The sequence below is a fragment of the Prunus mume genome, linkage group LG1, assembly GCF_029339155.1.
Source record: "Prunus mume cultivar Tortuosa linkage group LG1, ASM2933915v1, whole genome shotgun sequence".
In the NCBI taxonomy this organism is placed as follows: domain Eukaryota; kingdom Viridiplantae; phylum Streptophyta; class Magnoliopsida; order Rosales; family Rosaceae; genus Prunus; species Prunus mume.
The window spans coordinates 25,901,181-25,916,146 of record NC_142698.1 but is presented as its reverse complement, the minus strand read 5'-3'; the positions used below and the strand labels follow the sequence as shown (position 1 = coordinate 25,916,146).

The 14,966-nt window shown below is 37.1% G+C and overlaps 3 protein-coding genes across 8 annotated transcripts; 1 reads left to right on the top strand and 2 right to left on the bottom strand.

The window, feature by feature from the left end:
• Positions 1–3,479: 3,479 nt before the first annotated feature.
• On the bottom strand, positions 3,480–10,454 carry ALB3 (63 kDa inner membrane family protein). Of its 6 annotated transcripts, none has more exons than XR_016123578.1 (13): positions 9,988–10,448; positions 9,786–9,896; positions 9,615–9,689; positions 9,412–9,472; positions 8,950–9,023; positions 8,742–8,846; positions 8,026–8,133; positions 7,730–7,833; positions 6,980–7,129; positions 6,758–6,884; positions 6,065–6,203; positions 4,866–5,059; positions 3,480–3,849 (listed from the first exon to the last, which is right to left on the bottom strand). XR_016123578.1 is itself a non-coding variant. In XM_089044576.1 (12 exons), exons 1-11 carry the CDS (start codon positions 10,321–10,323, stop codon positions 6,099–6,101), a joined length of 1,356 nt encoding a protein of 451 aa, XP_088900702.1. In that variant the 5' UTR covers positions 10,324–10,448; the 3' UTR covers positions 3,480–3,849; positions 6,065–6,098. The 6 variants fall into 6 exon arrangements, 4 of the variants coding, with proteins under 4 accessions (XP_088900702.1, XP_008223317.1, XP_088900699.1 ...); XR_001678605.2 differs by lacking the exon at positions 3,480–3,849 and adding an exon at positions 4,236–4,379; XM_089044576.1 differs by lacking the exon at positions 4,866–5,059.
• Positions 4,609–5,337, top strand: LOC103323137 (uncharacterized). Its single transcript, XM_008225106.3, has 3 exons — positions 4,609–4,742; positions 4,919–4,992; positions 5,083–5,337. The coding sequence occupies exons 1-3, from the start codon at positions 4,622–4,624 to the stop codon at positions 5,158–5,160; spliced, it is 273 nt and encodes a 90-aa protein (XP_008223328.1). The 5' UTR covers positions 4,609–4,621; the 3' UTR covers positions 5,161–5,337.
• A 1,390-nt stretch (positions 10,455–11,844) lies between the features above and the next one.
• Positions 11,845–13,517, bottom strand: LOC148921443 (WUSCHEL-related homeobox 2-like). Its single transcript, XM_089042595.1, has 2 exons — positions 12,953–13,517; positions 11,845–12,407 (listed from the first exon to the last, which is right to left on the bottom strand). The coding sequence occupies exons 1-2, from the start codon at positions 13,308–13,310 to the stop codon at positions 11,983–11,985; spliced, it is 783 nt and encodes a 260-aa protein (XP_088898721.1). The 5' UTR covers positions 13,311–13,517; the 3' UTR covers positions 11,845–11,982.
• Between the last annotated feature and the right edge of the window lie 1,449 nt (positions 13,518–14,966).

Here is a 14,966-nt window from a genome sequence, read left to right as displayed (position 1 = left end):
AAGTCCAAGCTTCCTAGCTTTAGTAGCTAGTTTTAATCTAATTTAAAGTACGGGGAAGAAGATTCGAATTTGGGTGCATAGTGGGGAACACATCCGCAGACATGGGCATACAGATAAAGGTATTTGAAATAACACAGTTGAGTTAAAAGAAAATTAAAGCAATTAATGTAATCATAATAATGTGACAACCACCAACAACACAGCATTGTGAAATGAATTGCTAGAAATAGATAGCGAAATCTCTATACATTTTCAAGAATCTTGATCTGCACGAATTTAAGTGGAATTTGCAGTATGCTAATTGCTACACAATGACTTGCACATCTTTGCAGCCTCTATTTATAAGCAAGGCCTAAGTACTTTTTAAATCCTAATCTTTGAGTTTCTCATTTTGTTGACTGTTTATTTTTGGACAAATCCTAGTCTCTGTCAATATTGTACCACAAATCCAGCGGGACGAGGACCTTGATATACTAAAATTATGGTAAAATAAATATACAAAGAAGTCTTAACTCCTCCAAACCCCCTATATAATACTAATGGTACCTTTGTTTAAACATCAATTTAGTAGCTCGAGGGACGCGGTAAAATTAAGTTAGACTTCTTGGTTTGTGTATTTTCCCACAAGAAAAATGCATACATACATATAGAATGTCAAACAAACACATCCACCACTATCACCCTCTTCCACTCTCACAAACACATAAAAAATAGTGTGGTTAGAATACATGTGAATTTAGATTAAATTTTTAATTGGCGATTGTATTATTATTATTTTTTTAAAGAACAAGAATTCACATGATAAATGATTTAGATTTCGTAAATAGTCGAACATGTATATAATACGAACTATTTGAAAAGATAAGTTTTCTATACGTACATAGGTGATTAGTGATCCGGATTTAGAGTTCATAAGCAAATGCGTAATTGACAATATAAGTATAATGGAGACAACATTATCCTCTAATAGAAAAAGGCATATAGTTCATTATATATGTCTATAAATGGTATGCCGCATATATTAATTGGAACCTTCCAAGCATCCACTTGGCCAACCAACTATATAACATGGCTAGCTAACTGAGTGAACTTACTCTATGGAAGTTTCCATTTGACAGGGCATGTCCCAAATCATGGATAGGAGATGCATATTTTATTAGGTACGACAGATGGGAACATGAAAAATGCATTGCCAATGATGGACTATGTGAACTTGTGAAGTTATTGTCAACCTTTGACCAAAAACGAATAACAAGTTTATCGTTAAACTAATCTTATTTTGCACTAGTCTAGACTAGAACATGCACGAAACTTGGTAATCTTTTTAAATTTCTTGGAGTTCTAGGCAGCATGACAAATGCAAATAGCTGTACGAAGCTCTCCATCGTTTTGTGAGTAATTTGGTGTAGAATTATTGGTAGCCATGAAAATATTCGATTGGTTGTAAAAGTTTGAGTTATATGAGCATGGTTAGAATGAAGAAGAATTTGTTAAATGATCATTACATTTTGGCTTAAGACCCCATTGATTTAAGAATTTCCATAAATATTTTATTCTTTGCTCTTGGAAGTGATTGCTGCTTTGATACCCTTCAGGTTAGTTGGAAGTGAATACGGGCCCCCAACCAAACCTACAAGGCCCAGCCCAGTTCAATTAGATGCAAAAGAAAAAATAAAATAAAATAAAATAATTAAGGGGAGTCACCCAACAGTTCTACAAGTTTTTGTTTTTATTTTAGAACAAGCAGAATTTCATTAATAAAGTAGTAAATACAAGAGATGTACAAAAAGAACACACCTTAAATGGAGGTTCTTGTATACAAGAAATCAGGAAAAATAAATCCAACAAGATAGTGAGTAATAACTATTACAAATTCAAGCTCAACTCACTCAAAGTTAACATGTAGAGGATCAAGAAGACTATTTACAGTACCAGTGCTACATAGAGACAATGAGAACAATTGATTCTGCATGAACAGGGAATCAGAATCACCAAAAGTGAAAGGGCCTTACTACTCAACATCCACTTGGCCAAAGAAAGGCACATTACCTCCAGCATCCCACATGATCGCACAACACCCACTATGAAAGATCCATCTAGATCTAGCAACTTTACCTCCTCGACATAAAAGATTTTAAAAGCCAGTCTAAAAGGATTGAGGATAAACAAAACCTAACACAAAAATGGGTAGAAGCAAAACCCAAAATAAAATTGTGGAGGAAAATCTTTCTACAACATGACGGGGGAGAGAGTCGCCCGGTTTATCAGCCGAAGAAAGGAGAAGAGAGACCAAAAAGAAAGAAAAAGAAGGGAGAAGTAGGGTCGAGGGACCCTAAAGTTATCTTTCACTCATTTTTAACAGTTCTACTAGTTAACTCAACCTTTTAATAAATTTATATTTTCAATCTTACCTTGAAATAATTTGACCATAAAGAACATAATAAGTGGTAAATTGTTCTATCAAGTCCGACGTATAACCCAAAGGGATTTCTTTTGTATGCTTTTACATAGGTGAAAACAAACTATTTAATGACAAATAAATGCTTAGATAGTTGTTTGGGAGTCTTTTAAATGAAGTACAAACATGATTTTTATTTTCAACTGTTCTGTTTTAAAAAAAAAATTCTGACTATTGGCAATTGGAATTGTTACGTGTTTGGTGAACCAGTGTCGAATCACGTCAAAGGAGAAGACCAGGCAGCAAGTCATCGAAAATGCAGTGGGTATTTGACCATGTACCACCAAGTCCGGCAGTATAAGGCATGTCCAGTTGTTCGGTACAGAACTGGGCCGGATTGGAGTTAAAGTCTAAGCCAGTTCATGTCAGCCCAATTTAGTTCTTAAAGGCCAATTCTAATCAGTTCACACCAGCCCACCAAACAGAGTCTAACTGGATTATTCAACACACTACCAAAGGCCCATGTAAAGATTGGCCAATCATGGCGTATCTTTACACGACATTATCTTATTTTTATTTCAAATTATTTTGAAACCATTGCTAAACTTTTCAATCACAGAACCTACACACCTAAATTCTCAAATGCTCATTCTACGGTGGGAATGCTTCAACTTTTTAGGTGCATCAATCTCAACAGTTTTGGTGGTTGACAAAGGAGATCAGTGCTTGACTTGAGTTCATTGAACAAGGAAGTTTCACAGGTGGTGGTGGGGGTGAGTTGGGTTCACTTACAAAATTTTATAACTCAATTAAATTGGGTCTAGTGAGGATAGTTTTATAATGTGATTTGGTGCCCTCGCAAATGTTAACGTGTTTTTGAAAATAGAATTGGGATTTCTGGGTTCACTAGAATGACGAAATGCATGCGTCAGGATCCACCTCACCTCTTGGTCTTGGCATCTAATTTAAATTTCCAAAACCTTTCAACTTTGCTAACATTATTTATGCAACTATATTTCCATAGCTGAAAGTAGAAACCTCATTGGAGGAGTTAGGTGAGCCCAAAATCAAATAGTTTAAATTCTGGGAATCAAGACAAACGAATTCCCATTGACAATCTTCATCCGCAATCAATTACTATTATAAGTTAAAATGTTTAGGGTCATGGTGGCCTCGACCACCAGCAGCACGGCACCCATCATGATTTAAAAGGAAAAAAGACCTTTTTCTTTCTCAGGTGCTTCTGCTCTAGCAAAGCTTCTAGGTAGAGTGCCGTAGAAAGCTCTCTAAATAAAAGAGTAAGAAAGACTCCGGTGGAAAGCTCACACTCACACAACAGAACAGACAAAACTAACACAAACGCATGCATTTTTGTAGATGTAGGCATATAGGCATGTGTGGTGGACATCATCATGATCACAACAAGCCACGGCCTCGATACACGCAGAACCCTAAAGATAAATTCAGAAAAATGGTTGGCGTTAAATTACATTGGATTGGAGAAAATAACACTAATCCAATGATGTGTTTGGTGTGTTTTAATGCTAAACATGATTAAGGGGTTTGACTAATTAAAATATGCTTATTATATTATTAGACACAATCCCATCCAACTTAAACCTACTACATTCAGCCCTACTAGCATGATTAGACATAATCCAATCTATGTTGTTTTTAGACTACCAAACATCTGACTAAGATAACCAATCATATAATCCAGCCCACCGAACACGCCTTAACTTAGTATGATCCATGCATTAGAAATCTAAAGGGTAATCAAGATCTTTTAGTTTCACTAGTAGGAAGGACATCATAGAAAAAAGAAGGGAGAGACAAATATGGAATTATCAGAGCATTTCATTATGTAAGCAATTCAGCAATGTTCATCAACATGCATATGGTGGGTCCCAATTTCCCAGTTCGAGTTGCCGACAGCATGGTTGTCATGTACTTAACAGGTTTATCATGGATGAAATGATAACTGCAAAGAAGTCAACTCATAATGAGGAGCAACTCAAATTCCCAAATCTTATCAATTCAGTGCAAAATGTAACGGCATAGGATTCTCAAGCACTTTTTTAAACAAAACATTCCCACAAATTTTTTCAAGATAGGCTATGATTAGGAGTGTGCCTATGTGTCCTATAAATATACTTTTTTTTCTTGCTTATAAAAACCCCCCCTTGCCACAGCAAACATCCTATAATTCCTATTCACTTTAGCATGCATCATCAGCTGAAGCTCAACATGAGAAGACAAACTCCCATTCATCTTCTCCTTGTATGGCTCCTGCTTGCAGCTTCTCAATACCACTACACTATTAATGTTCAAGCCATTGAAACAGGTAAGTCAGCCACTATATATCTCCTATTTTTATTGATGATGTCAGAAAATAATGTAGCAAACATTTTAACAAAATTCATATCATTAAAAAGAAAAAGAAAAAAGAATGCAGCTGAGCAGGTACCTTGTTTCCTTCAATATTTAATAAATGTTGGCTTTCTTTGTTCCTGGCCACAGTTCAGTTCAAGCACAATTCTGCACAGCCTGGCTCAGGGTCGGGGTCCGGAACCAGATATGTTTTACCTACTTGGGTGTGTATAGAGCTTAACCAGCATTCATGTACTTAATGTCAGATGATTTTACCTTGACTCTTTGCATCTTTGTTCAACAATGAAAAACAGGTCAGTGGAAGGAAGATCCATAAAACTCCATCAGGTCCCAACCCAGTAGGGAATCATCGCCCACCATCAAAGCAATGAACATTTGATGTACTTGTTCTTAACTTAGTATGTAGAACTAATCAGATCATTATATTTGTTGGAGGCTAGAAAGGAAGGTCAGTGTTATTCATGTAGGTCAAAAAAACCTCTCCTCTGAGGAATGCGAGTGTACAAAATTGGAATTTTGAACATTTGAATTCTAGAAGCTTTTGTGCATGAGCAAATTTGTTAGTGTAGTTGTTCCATAATCAAAATCTTCGGTAAAACTATTTAACTTAAATACTAATCCTGGAATTACAAGAAAAAAGAAGACACCTTGTAAGCGAAAACTCAAGGCAAAAGTACAATGCTCTGAGAAGAGTTTCTAACTTCCCTTTACAGTTGTGATAAAAGGTCAAAAGAAAAAGTTTCACATATTTCATTTACCCGACCACTCGTCTAAAGGGTCAGGCAAGTTGCAAAAGAGTGAAAAAAGGACAATATGAAAACATCGGGCCTGCCTGCCTAGAGCTTATAGATTTGTAAAAACCAGCTGCATTTGTTTCGTAGCCGCATTAATTTAGAGAACCTATTTCCGGATTAATTTGTATGATTGTGGAATTACAACGGAGTTCTGATCTTTGAATATAAGATTCACCACAAACACAAACTTACAACTTTTCTGTGTCTTCCAGAAGATGAAAATTGCAATTACGCAAAACCTTAGTAGCATGTTATGGCTCCGTGTCTATGTTTTCCATTTTTCTATGGTATCTTTTATCTACTTAGTTGTTCATGCAACGAAGTTGACAAGAAAGTACACTTCTAGCACCCAGAGGAATGAAAGAGTCTAAGCAGGTGAGAACTAATTAGCATGATTTGCATTATACCTCAAAATGAATGAGCCAGCATAAAGCTGGAGATATATTAACTACAACACTTGGATGAGATATACAGGACTCACCGTGAACTACAAACTTAATCAGTATATAGTCAATTTATACAGCACGCTTCCGTTTAGATCGCTTGCTTCTCCTTGGCCGAGGATCATCTGGAAGCTCTTTGCCAACAGTAGAAGCATACGCCTCTAGAATCTCCTCACCCTGATAGAATCTCTGAATCAGTTCGAAATGCCAAACTTATACAAATTTTATACGTAAAAACTAGACATCCTAAAATTCACTAATGGGATCATATTAAAGTTCGGGTCCTAACAAAGATTGATTATCTTTATTTACTCACTAACAGAAAACAAACCAATATCGAAATCTCTCTTAATCTACGTTCATGTTTAGTACTTGTTGAAAGCATATAGTGTTTAATACTAAACTACAGGCAATGAATGAAACATTCTAACAGTAGAATTAACTAACTGATAAGATATATTTAACATATAATGAATTAGAGTAAGTGCTAAATGCTTTTCATGAAATTCCCCTTTGACATTCATTTGCTAATTAGTCTTTCTCTTCGTAAAACGATGATAACACAAATAACATCCCATTTCCAGATTGGGTGGGGAATCAAAATAAGTGGGCTGAATTGAAAGTTGTATTTTGATATTATGCACTCATGATGATAAGGGTTACTCAGTTAGAAAATTATTTGTGCATATTACAAAATAAATCACGTCATAACACCAGAATTATAATTTTACCTTGTCCTTGGTTTCTTCATCTGAACCGGCTTCAGAATCAGATGTAGAAGCCAGTGTCTGAACCTCTTCATTTGATAATGCCTTGCTCAGCTTGTTCTTTTTCTCTTCTTCTCTCAACTTCCTGAATCTATTGATCATCATTTTTCAATTTGTCAGGAAGAAAACTTTATGCAGGATTTGATAGTATACTATTATGCATTCTGCACAGAGTATAACACCAACCTACTGCCAGCTTCTACTGGCTGAGAATCTGATCGCTTTGCACGTCCTGCTGTAATGATTCCACTTGCATTCTCATTCACAACAGGCTTTGCACCTCCTAATCTGCGTAGCCATACTTGTTGTGCTGTGCTGAGAACATTGTTTGTGAACCTGTAAACAACATGGTACAACTGATAAACAATGGGGGTAAACAAGGTCGCTTTGATTCAACATCTTTCAAAGCCAGGCCAGATAAAGCTTGCAAAGAAAATATAAGTCATTTTGTTTATCCCTCGATAGATTGCATTTCGAGGAAAGCGATACAATATTAAGATGGAAGTGCTGGCAACCACACGGAGAACAATAAATTAAAAATAAAAATGAAAATGAATTGGAACGATTGGTTTTTACAGTATGATATCAAAGCACTACTGACTGTAGCAACAAAAATTTGTAGTGTGAACGCAGAAAACTCATTCATAAAAAGCTGTCTCTACAATTTTGACCATTAAATGCCAAAACCATGGACCTTTAATAAAAACACTAAACCCAATAAATCCACAATACATCTAAGACAAAATCCAAAAATTCTTAAAGCACTTGTCAGAAAGAATAAGGACCCTTAAGACATTAAAAGGAAGGAGTGGGTTCATGTTCCTCAACAGGTGCCTTTTGGGAAGTCCCAAGCAAAAGCCAGACAAGAAGTTATGTATTAGTGTACTACACGCATGAAGAAGATAAATCAAGTAAATTTGTTAATGAGAAACCAACCAGTAAATTGATAATCCTGATGGAACGGACAAGGAGAAGTAACCAATCATGAGGGGAAGAAACTTGAATACAAGAAGTGTGTTCTTTTGAGCTGGATCATCAGTCTGCCAAATGAAGCATTAAGGTTACAAAAACAAATATAACAATCGGTTATAGTCCAGATAATTAGAATAATCAGCTCCCACCTGAATGACCCATATTTTAATCACTGCAACCATATTTTTGCTTTGTAGCAAAAGGAAAAAAAGAATCAAATGGAAATAGAGAAACCAACATCAATGCACACAAGTCTTTACCTGTGGAGGCTTCATGATCTCCATTGAAACATACTGAGAAGCAACAAGGAGGACAGGTAAAACAAGATATGCTGCAGTGTCATGCCAGCCCAATGGTGGCTGGCCATCCTGCATGATAAAAATTACACATTGTAAGAACCACTTGAAATGCACAAGTTTGTGAAAGAAATTTGGATATTTAACGCCTCAGTAGTAATATGATACAACTAATCCACTAAAACAGGTATTCCACTATGTGCTAAATTACTGTAATAACGTTCTGACATATTTACCATCCATATGCATTTAAAGATCCACAACTAAAAGTGTAAAATAGTAGAACATATTAAATGAGAAGACAATGGTCAAATTATTAAGACATCTAAGTTTCCAACCTTCACCTACCACCAATCCCACTTATTTATGTGCCTAAGGCAATCATTTAAGGTTAAATTACATGTTTCATATTTTCACCTTGAACTCATTTCACCCTTACAGTTTTTATTTCAACACCTTTATCCTTACACTTTGCTCACAGTTTCAAGTTGGTTCAAAATGATAATTCCACCAGTGTGGTAGAAGGAAAAAACAAACGTGAGTCATATGACCTCATGTTTTTGCCATTCTTCATTTGCTCATCAGTGTCTAGCATAAAGCTTTCACAATTAAGGTGCACTAAAGTTAGCAGTATACCAATTGTTAGCTTCATAAGTCATGAAATCAGAAGAACATCTTACCACAAATGGAAACAACCAAGAAATTCCAGATCCACTTTGTCGAGCAGCAATTGTTGTTGGCCCACCCAAAGAGGGAATCCAAAAGAAACCTTCTGTCAACAACCCCTGTGAGTACAAAAAGAAAATGCAAAAATCAGCAAGGTTGGTTTTTTCTTTAATGATAATAGCCATCGCATCACTGAAAATGTAGTGGCAACCTACTACTTACCTCATTTGCCACATTTGAAAGAGCTTGGTATAGACCTATCCAGACTGGTATCGTGGCCAAAGTTGGTAAACAACCTACATTCAAAAAACAAGTTAGAGCCTCCTTATTTGGCTCAAGGCAACATGCCACAACACTATCAAGCGATCAGATTAAATCCAATACACCAGCTCAACATTACATTGGAAAACATCAAGTTTCTTAGTTTAACAAGTTACAGTGAAACTGAAAATTGTTCCATTACTAAAACTAAATTATCTCAAGATGAACCAACACGGCGAACAACTGCGTTTTATTTCTTATTACTGAACCTTACAGCTCATTAAATTCATGTGAGACTATGCAGATTCAGTCTAATTAGAACTTATATTGAAGTTTTACAGATTCAAGTAAAGTGATAAATGACCGATCCAAAATGCACACGCATAAATACATGGACATAATAGTGATAAATTAAACAATTACCTGCCAATGGGTTAACCCCAGCCTGCCGATACAGCCGTGATGTCTCAAGTTGTATTCTTTCCTAAAGCAAGCAGACCAGAATAACAGATTATAGAAAAACCATGGTTACCAATTACCACTAGAAACCAAAGGTGGGCAAACATAGCAACAATTACTCCAACCCAACAGTTGAATGAACCCATACCAACAAGAGTACCCCTCACCTGATTGCCCTTATATCTTTCTTGTATAGCTTTAAGTTTTGGTTGAAGGTTTTGCATAGCCAACGTCGATTCCACCTGCACATTACAAATATTATGAGAAAAAATTCACCCCAAAAAAAAAAATATTGTTCTTCAAAATGAAGCCAAAGTGTCAACAAACAAGCACCGAACCTGCTGCTTTGTGAGAGGCAATGTGGCAAGTTTAACGAGAACTGTAAGCAAAATAATTGCGAAGCCGTACGCATATGGCACGTGGACAGTCGCAAGTCCATCTTTCAAAATCTAATTACAATTCACATAACACAAGTCAACAAATAATATCCGAAACAATTTTCCTCACGAAAATTAAACAATTCTGCGAAATTCAAACTACCTTGAGTACGAACTCCATGGCTTCGGAGATGAAGCCGAACCAGCCGCCATTCTTCTGAGCCGCGGCGTCTGCGGAGCCCGAGGCGGCCGGGTCGACGGCCACGGCAGCATCGGCTAGCGTGTAGAGGAGGCCCTCAGCTCGGCTCAAAAGTGAGGCGACGTCGGAGCCGGAGTCGAAGGGATTGATCGGAGGAACGACGTCGTGGAGGCTGAAGCTGATTCTGGTGGAGACGAGTCCATTGCCACTACGGTAGGGGAGGGTGTAGGCCCCACGGCGGGAGATGGTCGGTAGAGATGTGCCGACGAACGGTGTGGATGAGACGAGAGTCTTCGCCATGAGAGATTTTGAGCGGGTCCCAGACTCTCTCAGTGGTTCATGGAGAGAGTTGAGAAGTGGAAGAGGAGGAAGAGGAGATGAGGAGATGAGGAGATATTGTTTTTCGGATTATCCGTACTTTTTACGAGTCGCCGAAGATTTTGGCGCGTCAAATTATAAAAGGCAGTTGTTTGGGCCAATGGGCAGTCTCCACGTCACCTTGAGGGTGGTTTGTTTCGTCATTTTGTTATCCTAAATTGCGTGGTTAATCCACCCTCAAGTGTTCTTTTAAGCGCTCTTTCTCCGCTCGACAATGTTACACGTGATTTATTGCATCCACAATCTTGCTCAACTCATTAAACGTAAACCAGCTCAAATGAAATAACTTGAAATGACATTTGTGCACTTGATACATCACATGAGTCGTTGCAATCAACATTCAAAGCTAACCGAAAAAAGAAGGCAGCATCATGAGTTTATACAACTGATGAATGAGTTGGGCGAAACCATTTGTCTTATACTTGTATGAAAAATGGAAAAATTAGGTGGGTGTGGGGGAAAATGTTTTGGGAAGTGAAGTGGCAATTTGTAATAGCACCTCTCTCTTAGGTGGGTTGGGCATGCCCCATTTTGTTATGGGTCAGAACTATGGGCCGATAAGAAATGCATCCACCGTGGTCGAATGGTCTTCGCCCAAACATAGCAAATTGCATCTCATGATCAGGGGCTCGTCCTCATGATAGGGCTACCAAATTGGGGGTTTTGCAGTTTGATCCGGTCCAGTTTTCACTTCATACCGAGATTGAAATCAGTACTATTCAACCAGTGTAGTTCGGTCCCGTTTTGGTGAATTTTTATTATGAATTGATTCTGATGCGATTTTCAATTTTTTTTACAAATTCTAACTAAAATTTTATTTTTAGGGTTTAAAAATTCACAAATGATCCAATTTCATACAAAGAGATATGATTTGACCTAGAACAGGTGCTTTGAAATTGGGCTTCGGGAAATATTAGTTATGAGATTAGAAATTTAGAATTGGACTTAAATAATTTTATTATTATTAAAAATTAAAAAACACAGCCAGTCCGATTCGGTCTAGTGCGGTTTTGTAAGGTGTGAAAGTTTCACAGTGAAACCTGCACCAAAACTATAATTTGAACCTATTCAATCCGATTTGGAGACTCGGTGTTCCGATTTTCTGGTCTCGATGCCCACCCCTTCTACCAAGTACTACTTATTACAATTTGAATAAGATCAATATCTCCACTACAACTTGGCAATGTGCTTATAACTTAAGTGATTAAAAGTATTTACTTTTGCACCCAATTTTTAGGTTCGATTCCACTCCACCACCAATTTTTTGTGTGTAAAATTTTTTAAAAGCACGATTGCATTTCCTTTTTTATTTTCTTTGAAAAACTCTTAATTGCATCAGATTTATGTTTATTAGCTTATCTTACAAGTATGTTCTTTATGTAGAGGCCTGGTTAAGGCAGTGCGCTCCTTTCCTTACACCCGAATTTGATCACAAAGTAGAGGAAATATAAAGCACTTGTCCACGAATAATTATCACTAAAACCCCAACTACAAACAATTACAGCCCAGTTAAAAAAACAAGAAGTCAAAATGATCGTTAGCAATCCTGAATTCAATCAAACTCAAAACACATAGCCCTTTCTATCCAGAGAAAAAGTCATAGAAAGGTTGGTCACCAACAATCTCAGAATTAGAGTCAATTAGAGCAGCAGTGGAATTGTCAGCAAAATTAGCAGTACCAGAACCACATGAAAGGTTTTGATATTCTCTTCCTTGTAAAATGCCTGTGGGTTGCAAAGGAAAGAGTGGCAGTGTTTCTTGATCACATCTGCCGGTCGATTCATTCGCGACATCGTTGATCATGTAGCCGCCTCCGCTAGTACTATATCCGTATGGCATAGGTTCATATCCAGAGCCACCAGTGCGGGTGGTTCTTGGCTTAACGGATTTCTCAGTCCTTGGTTTCCTCTTGGCTCCACCAGGAAAAGGAACCTTATTGGGATATGGAGATGGTTGATAGAACCCTAATTCATTCTGAACTGGTATGTAATATGGGCTGCACATCACTGACGTTAAAAACACCAAATTATATACCATAAATTTGCAACTTTATGTTTTTTTTTTTCTTTGCTCCACCACCAAAAGATAATTTAAAATAAACAACTTTTTTAAAGCTATCCAGAAGACTCTATCTGAGAAAGCAATTCTCATACATCTGCTAGATCGATCGAATTGACAAGTAACAACAATTGGAAAGAACATGATAAAAAAGCTATAAGTGTTTCCGTGCATGAATCTATGTCGAGTAAAATAAGTTGTATATGCACGCATACCGAGCACATTTCCATGAAGAGACAGTATGAAGACAATCATATAATATATATATATATATATATAAAATTAGACACAAAATGTGTGTAAAAACCAAATGGAAAAAAAAAATTCGAATTTTTTTTTTACTTATTACCATATAAATTATTAAGAATGAGATTATTATATCCAAAGAGGATGAATGAAAGAATTTCTCAAAAATAAATCCAAGATTAATTTGTCCAAAATTCAATGAATATTAAAGCAAAATATATACATAAAAAGCTAATTAATTAATTACCATTTGGGCAAGGATGATGATTAGGAGGAGGAGGAAACATAGGCTGAGATGTCATATGGAAAAAGCGATTAAGATAAGCTACACTCTCTTGCTTCTGCTTCTGCCTCTGCCTTGCCTTGTGATTTTGAAACCAATAAAACACATTTTTGCCCTCGATGTGGCCATAAGCCCTCAGCCTACTTGTCAACTGCTGTATTTGCTCGGCGCTCGGAGTCCTTATGCCTTGCCTGTAAAAATTCTCAAGCATATTGATCTGCTCCTTTGTTGGGTTCCACCGACTTGTGCTCCCCGGAGCAGCACCATCCCCGGCGGCACGTGCCGAGTCACCCTGCACGTGGTGCTCATCATAACCGTCCATTTTGATCTTTCTTTCTTTTTTTCCAGGGTTTAGGGGTTTATGACTTTAAAGAGAGAGCAAAGAGAGAGAAAAAGTGAGAGAGATTAGAGAGGCGACAATGGGGTTATTACTTTTTGCATGGGGGTTTTGTATTGATTTTATAGAGGGACACAGAGAGTCAAACAAAAACGACAACGAAGAGAGAGAGAGGGATTGACATGCGTGTTGTTTTTGGTGCTGAGTATCTCTGAAAACATGGCTGGGTAGGGTAGCGGCTGATTTGAGAGCAATAAGTAATGTGGGGGGCTTGGCCTTTTATGTTGTGTTTGTTCGAAAACGTCGTGTGATGAGCAAAATGACGATTTTGCCCATGATCCTTTTAGCTAGGTTCTAGGAATGAAGGTGAATTTTTGTTGTTCCTTAATGTTGCTAATCTCGGGAATGAAAGAGAGTAGAGTAGAGAGAGAGTAGGGGGTACGCCATTGAAGGAAAGGGAGGGTATAAAAGTAATTGGGGGGTGAAAAAGACAGCCGGTTGGGTTGTAAGGTCTAAGGGCTAGGGCTTTGGGAATTGAAGTGGGAACAGATAGGTGCAGAGATGAGATGAAGTTGAATCGTTTGGGGTTACGGCTGGCTCGGCTGGGTGTGTTTTGGTGTGTGGTGGGGGTTGGGGGTGGGGTTTTTATGGCTCGGGTGGTGGTGGTTTTTGGTGCCCAATAGGCCATTGCCAACTTTGCAAAATCGACGCCATTGCTAATTATACCACACTGGTTCAGAGGTTTTACTGATTTGCATGCATGGCTATTTGCCTAAACGAATTTTGGTTTCAGTCTTTCAGCAATATATTTACGCTGCAAAAGAATATAAAAGTGGTAGTCCCTATGATTAAGATAGCAATTAATGAAAAAGTATGCATCCCATCATCCCAAGTAAATATATATTTTCACAACATCAAGGGAACATTTTGAGAAGGACAAGAAATTACATATCTTTAGTTTCAAAATATTGCTTTATATGATTAAAACTCCAGTACTACAGATAAAGATTACGTTATAAGTATTGTTCAGTTAAAACATATCATATGTTGCAAAGTTTAAATTATAACACATATTATGTTTTAACTAGACGGTTTAAGACTCAAGTCGATACACCTTATTTGATCTGTGTGAGACTCGTACCAATCAATGGTTGTGAGTCACTCAAGCATGCAAACATATACAACTGTATATTCATTATCATTAATCTCTAATTAATTAGCCCACATTTTAATCCATTCTTTTCGTTGTTCAATGTTTATTGATTCTGATGATTTCTAACCCACCTCATCATTGTTGGATTTACGTAAGAATGCACTGGAAGTCATCAACTTTAATATTATTTACCAAACCCACTAATCTTCTCTTAATCACATAATCTTCTCTCTTGGTAACAAGCACTATCGGTTAATTAATCATAATCACTACTATAAACAAAATGGGAGAAGAGAAAACACCATGTTCATGCGCCATAAATGCCCAAGAAAAGAAACACACACAAAGTCGCCTACTGCACAAAATAGAGTAGAGCTAGCTAATTATAATGCATGCGTGATAAAAGGGTTTTTCGCTGACTATCATGCTACATACTTTAGGCAAAGAATTGTTCAAAACTTAATTATTTAATTAGATATAATATATAT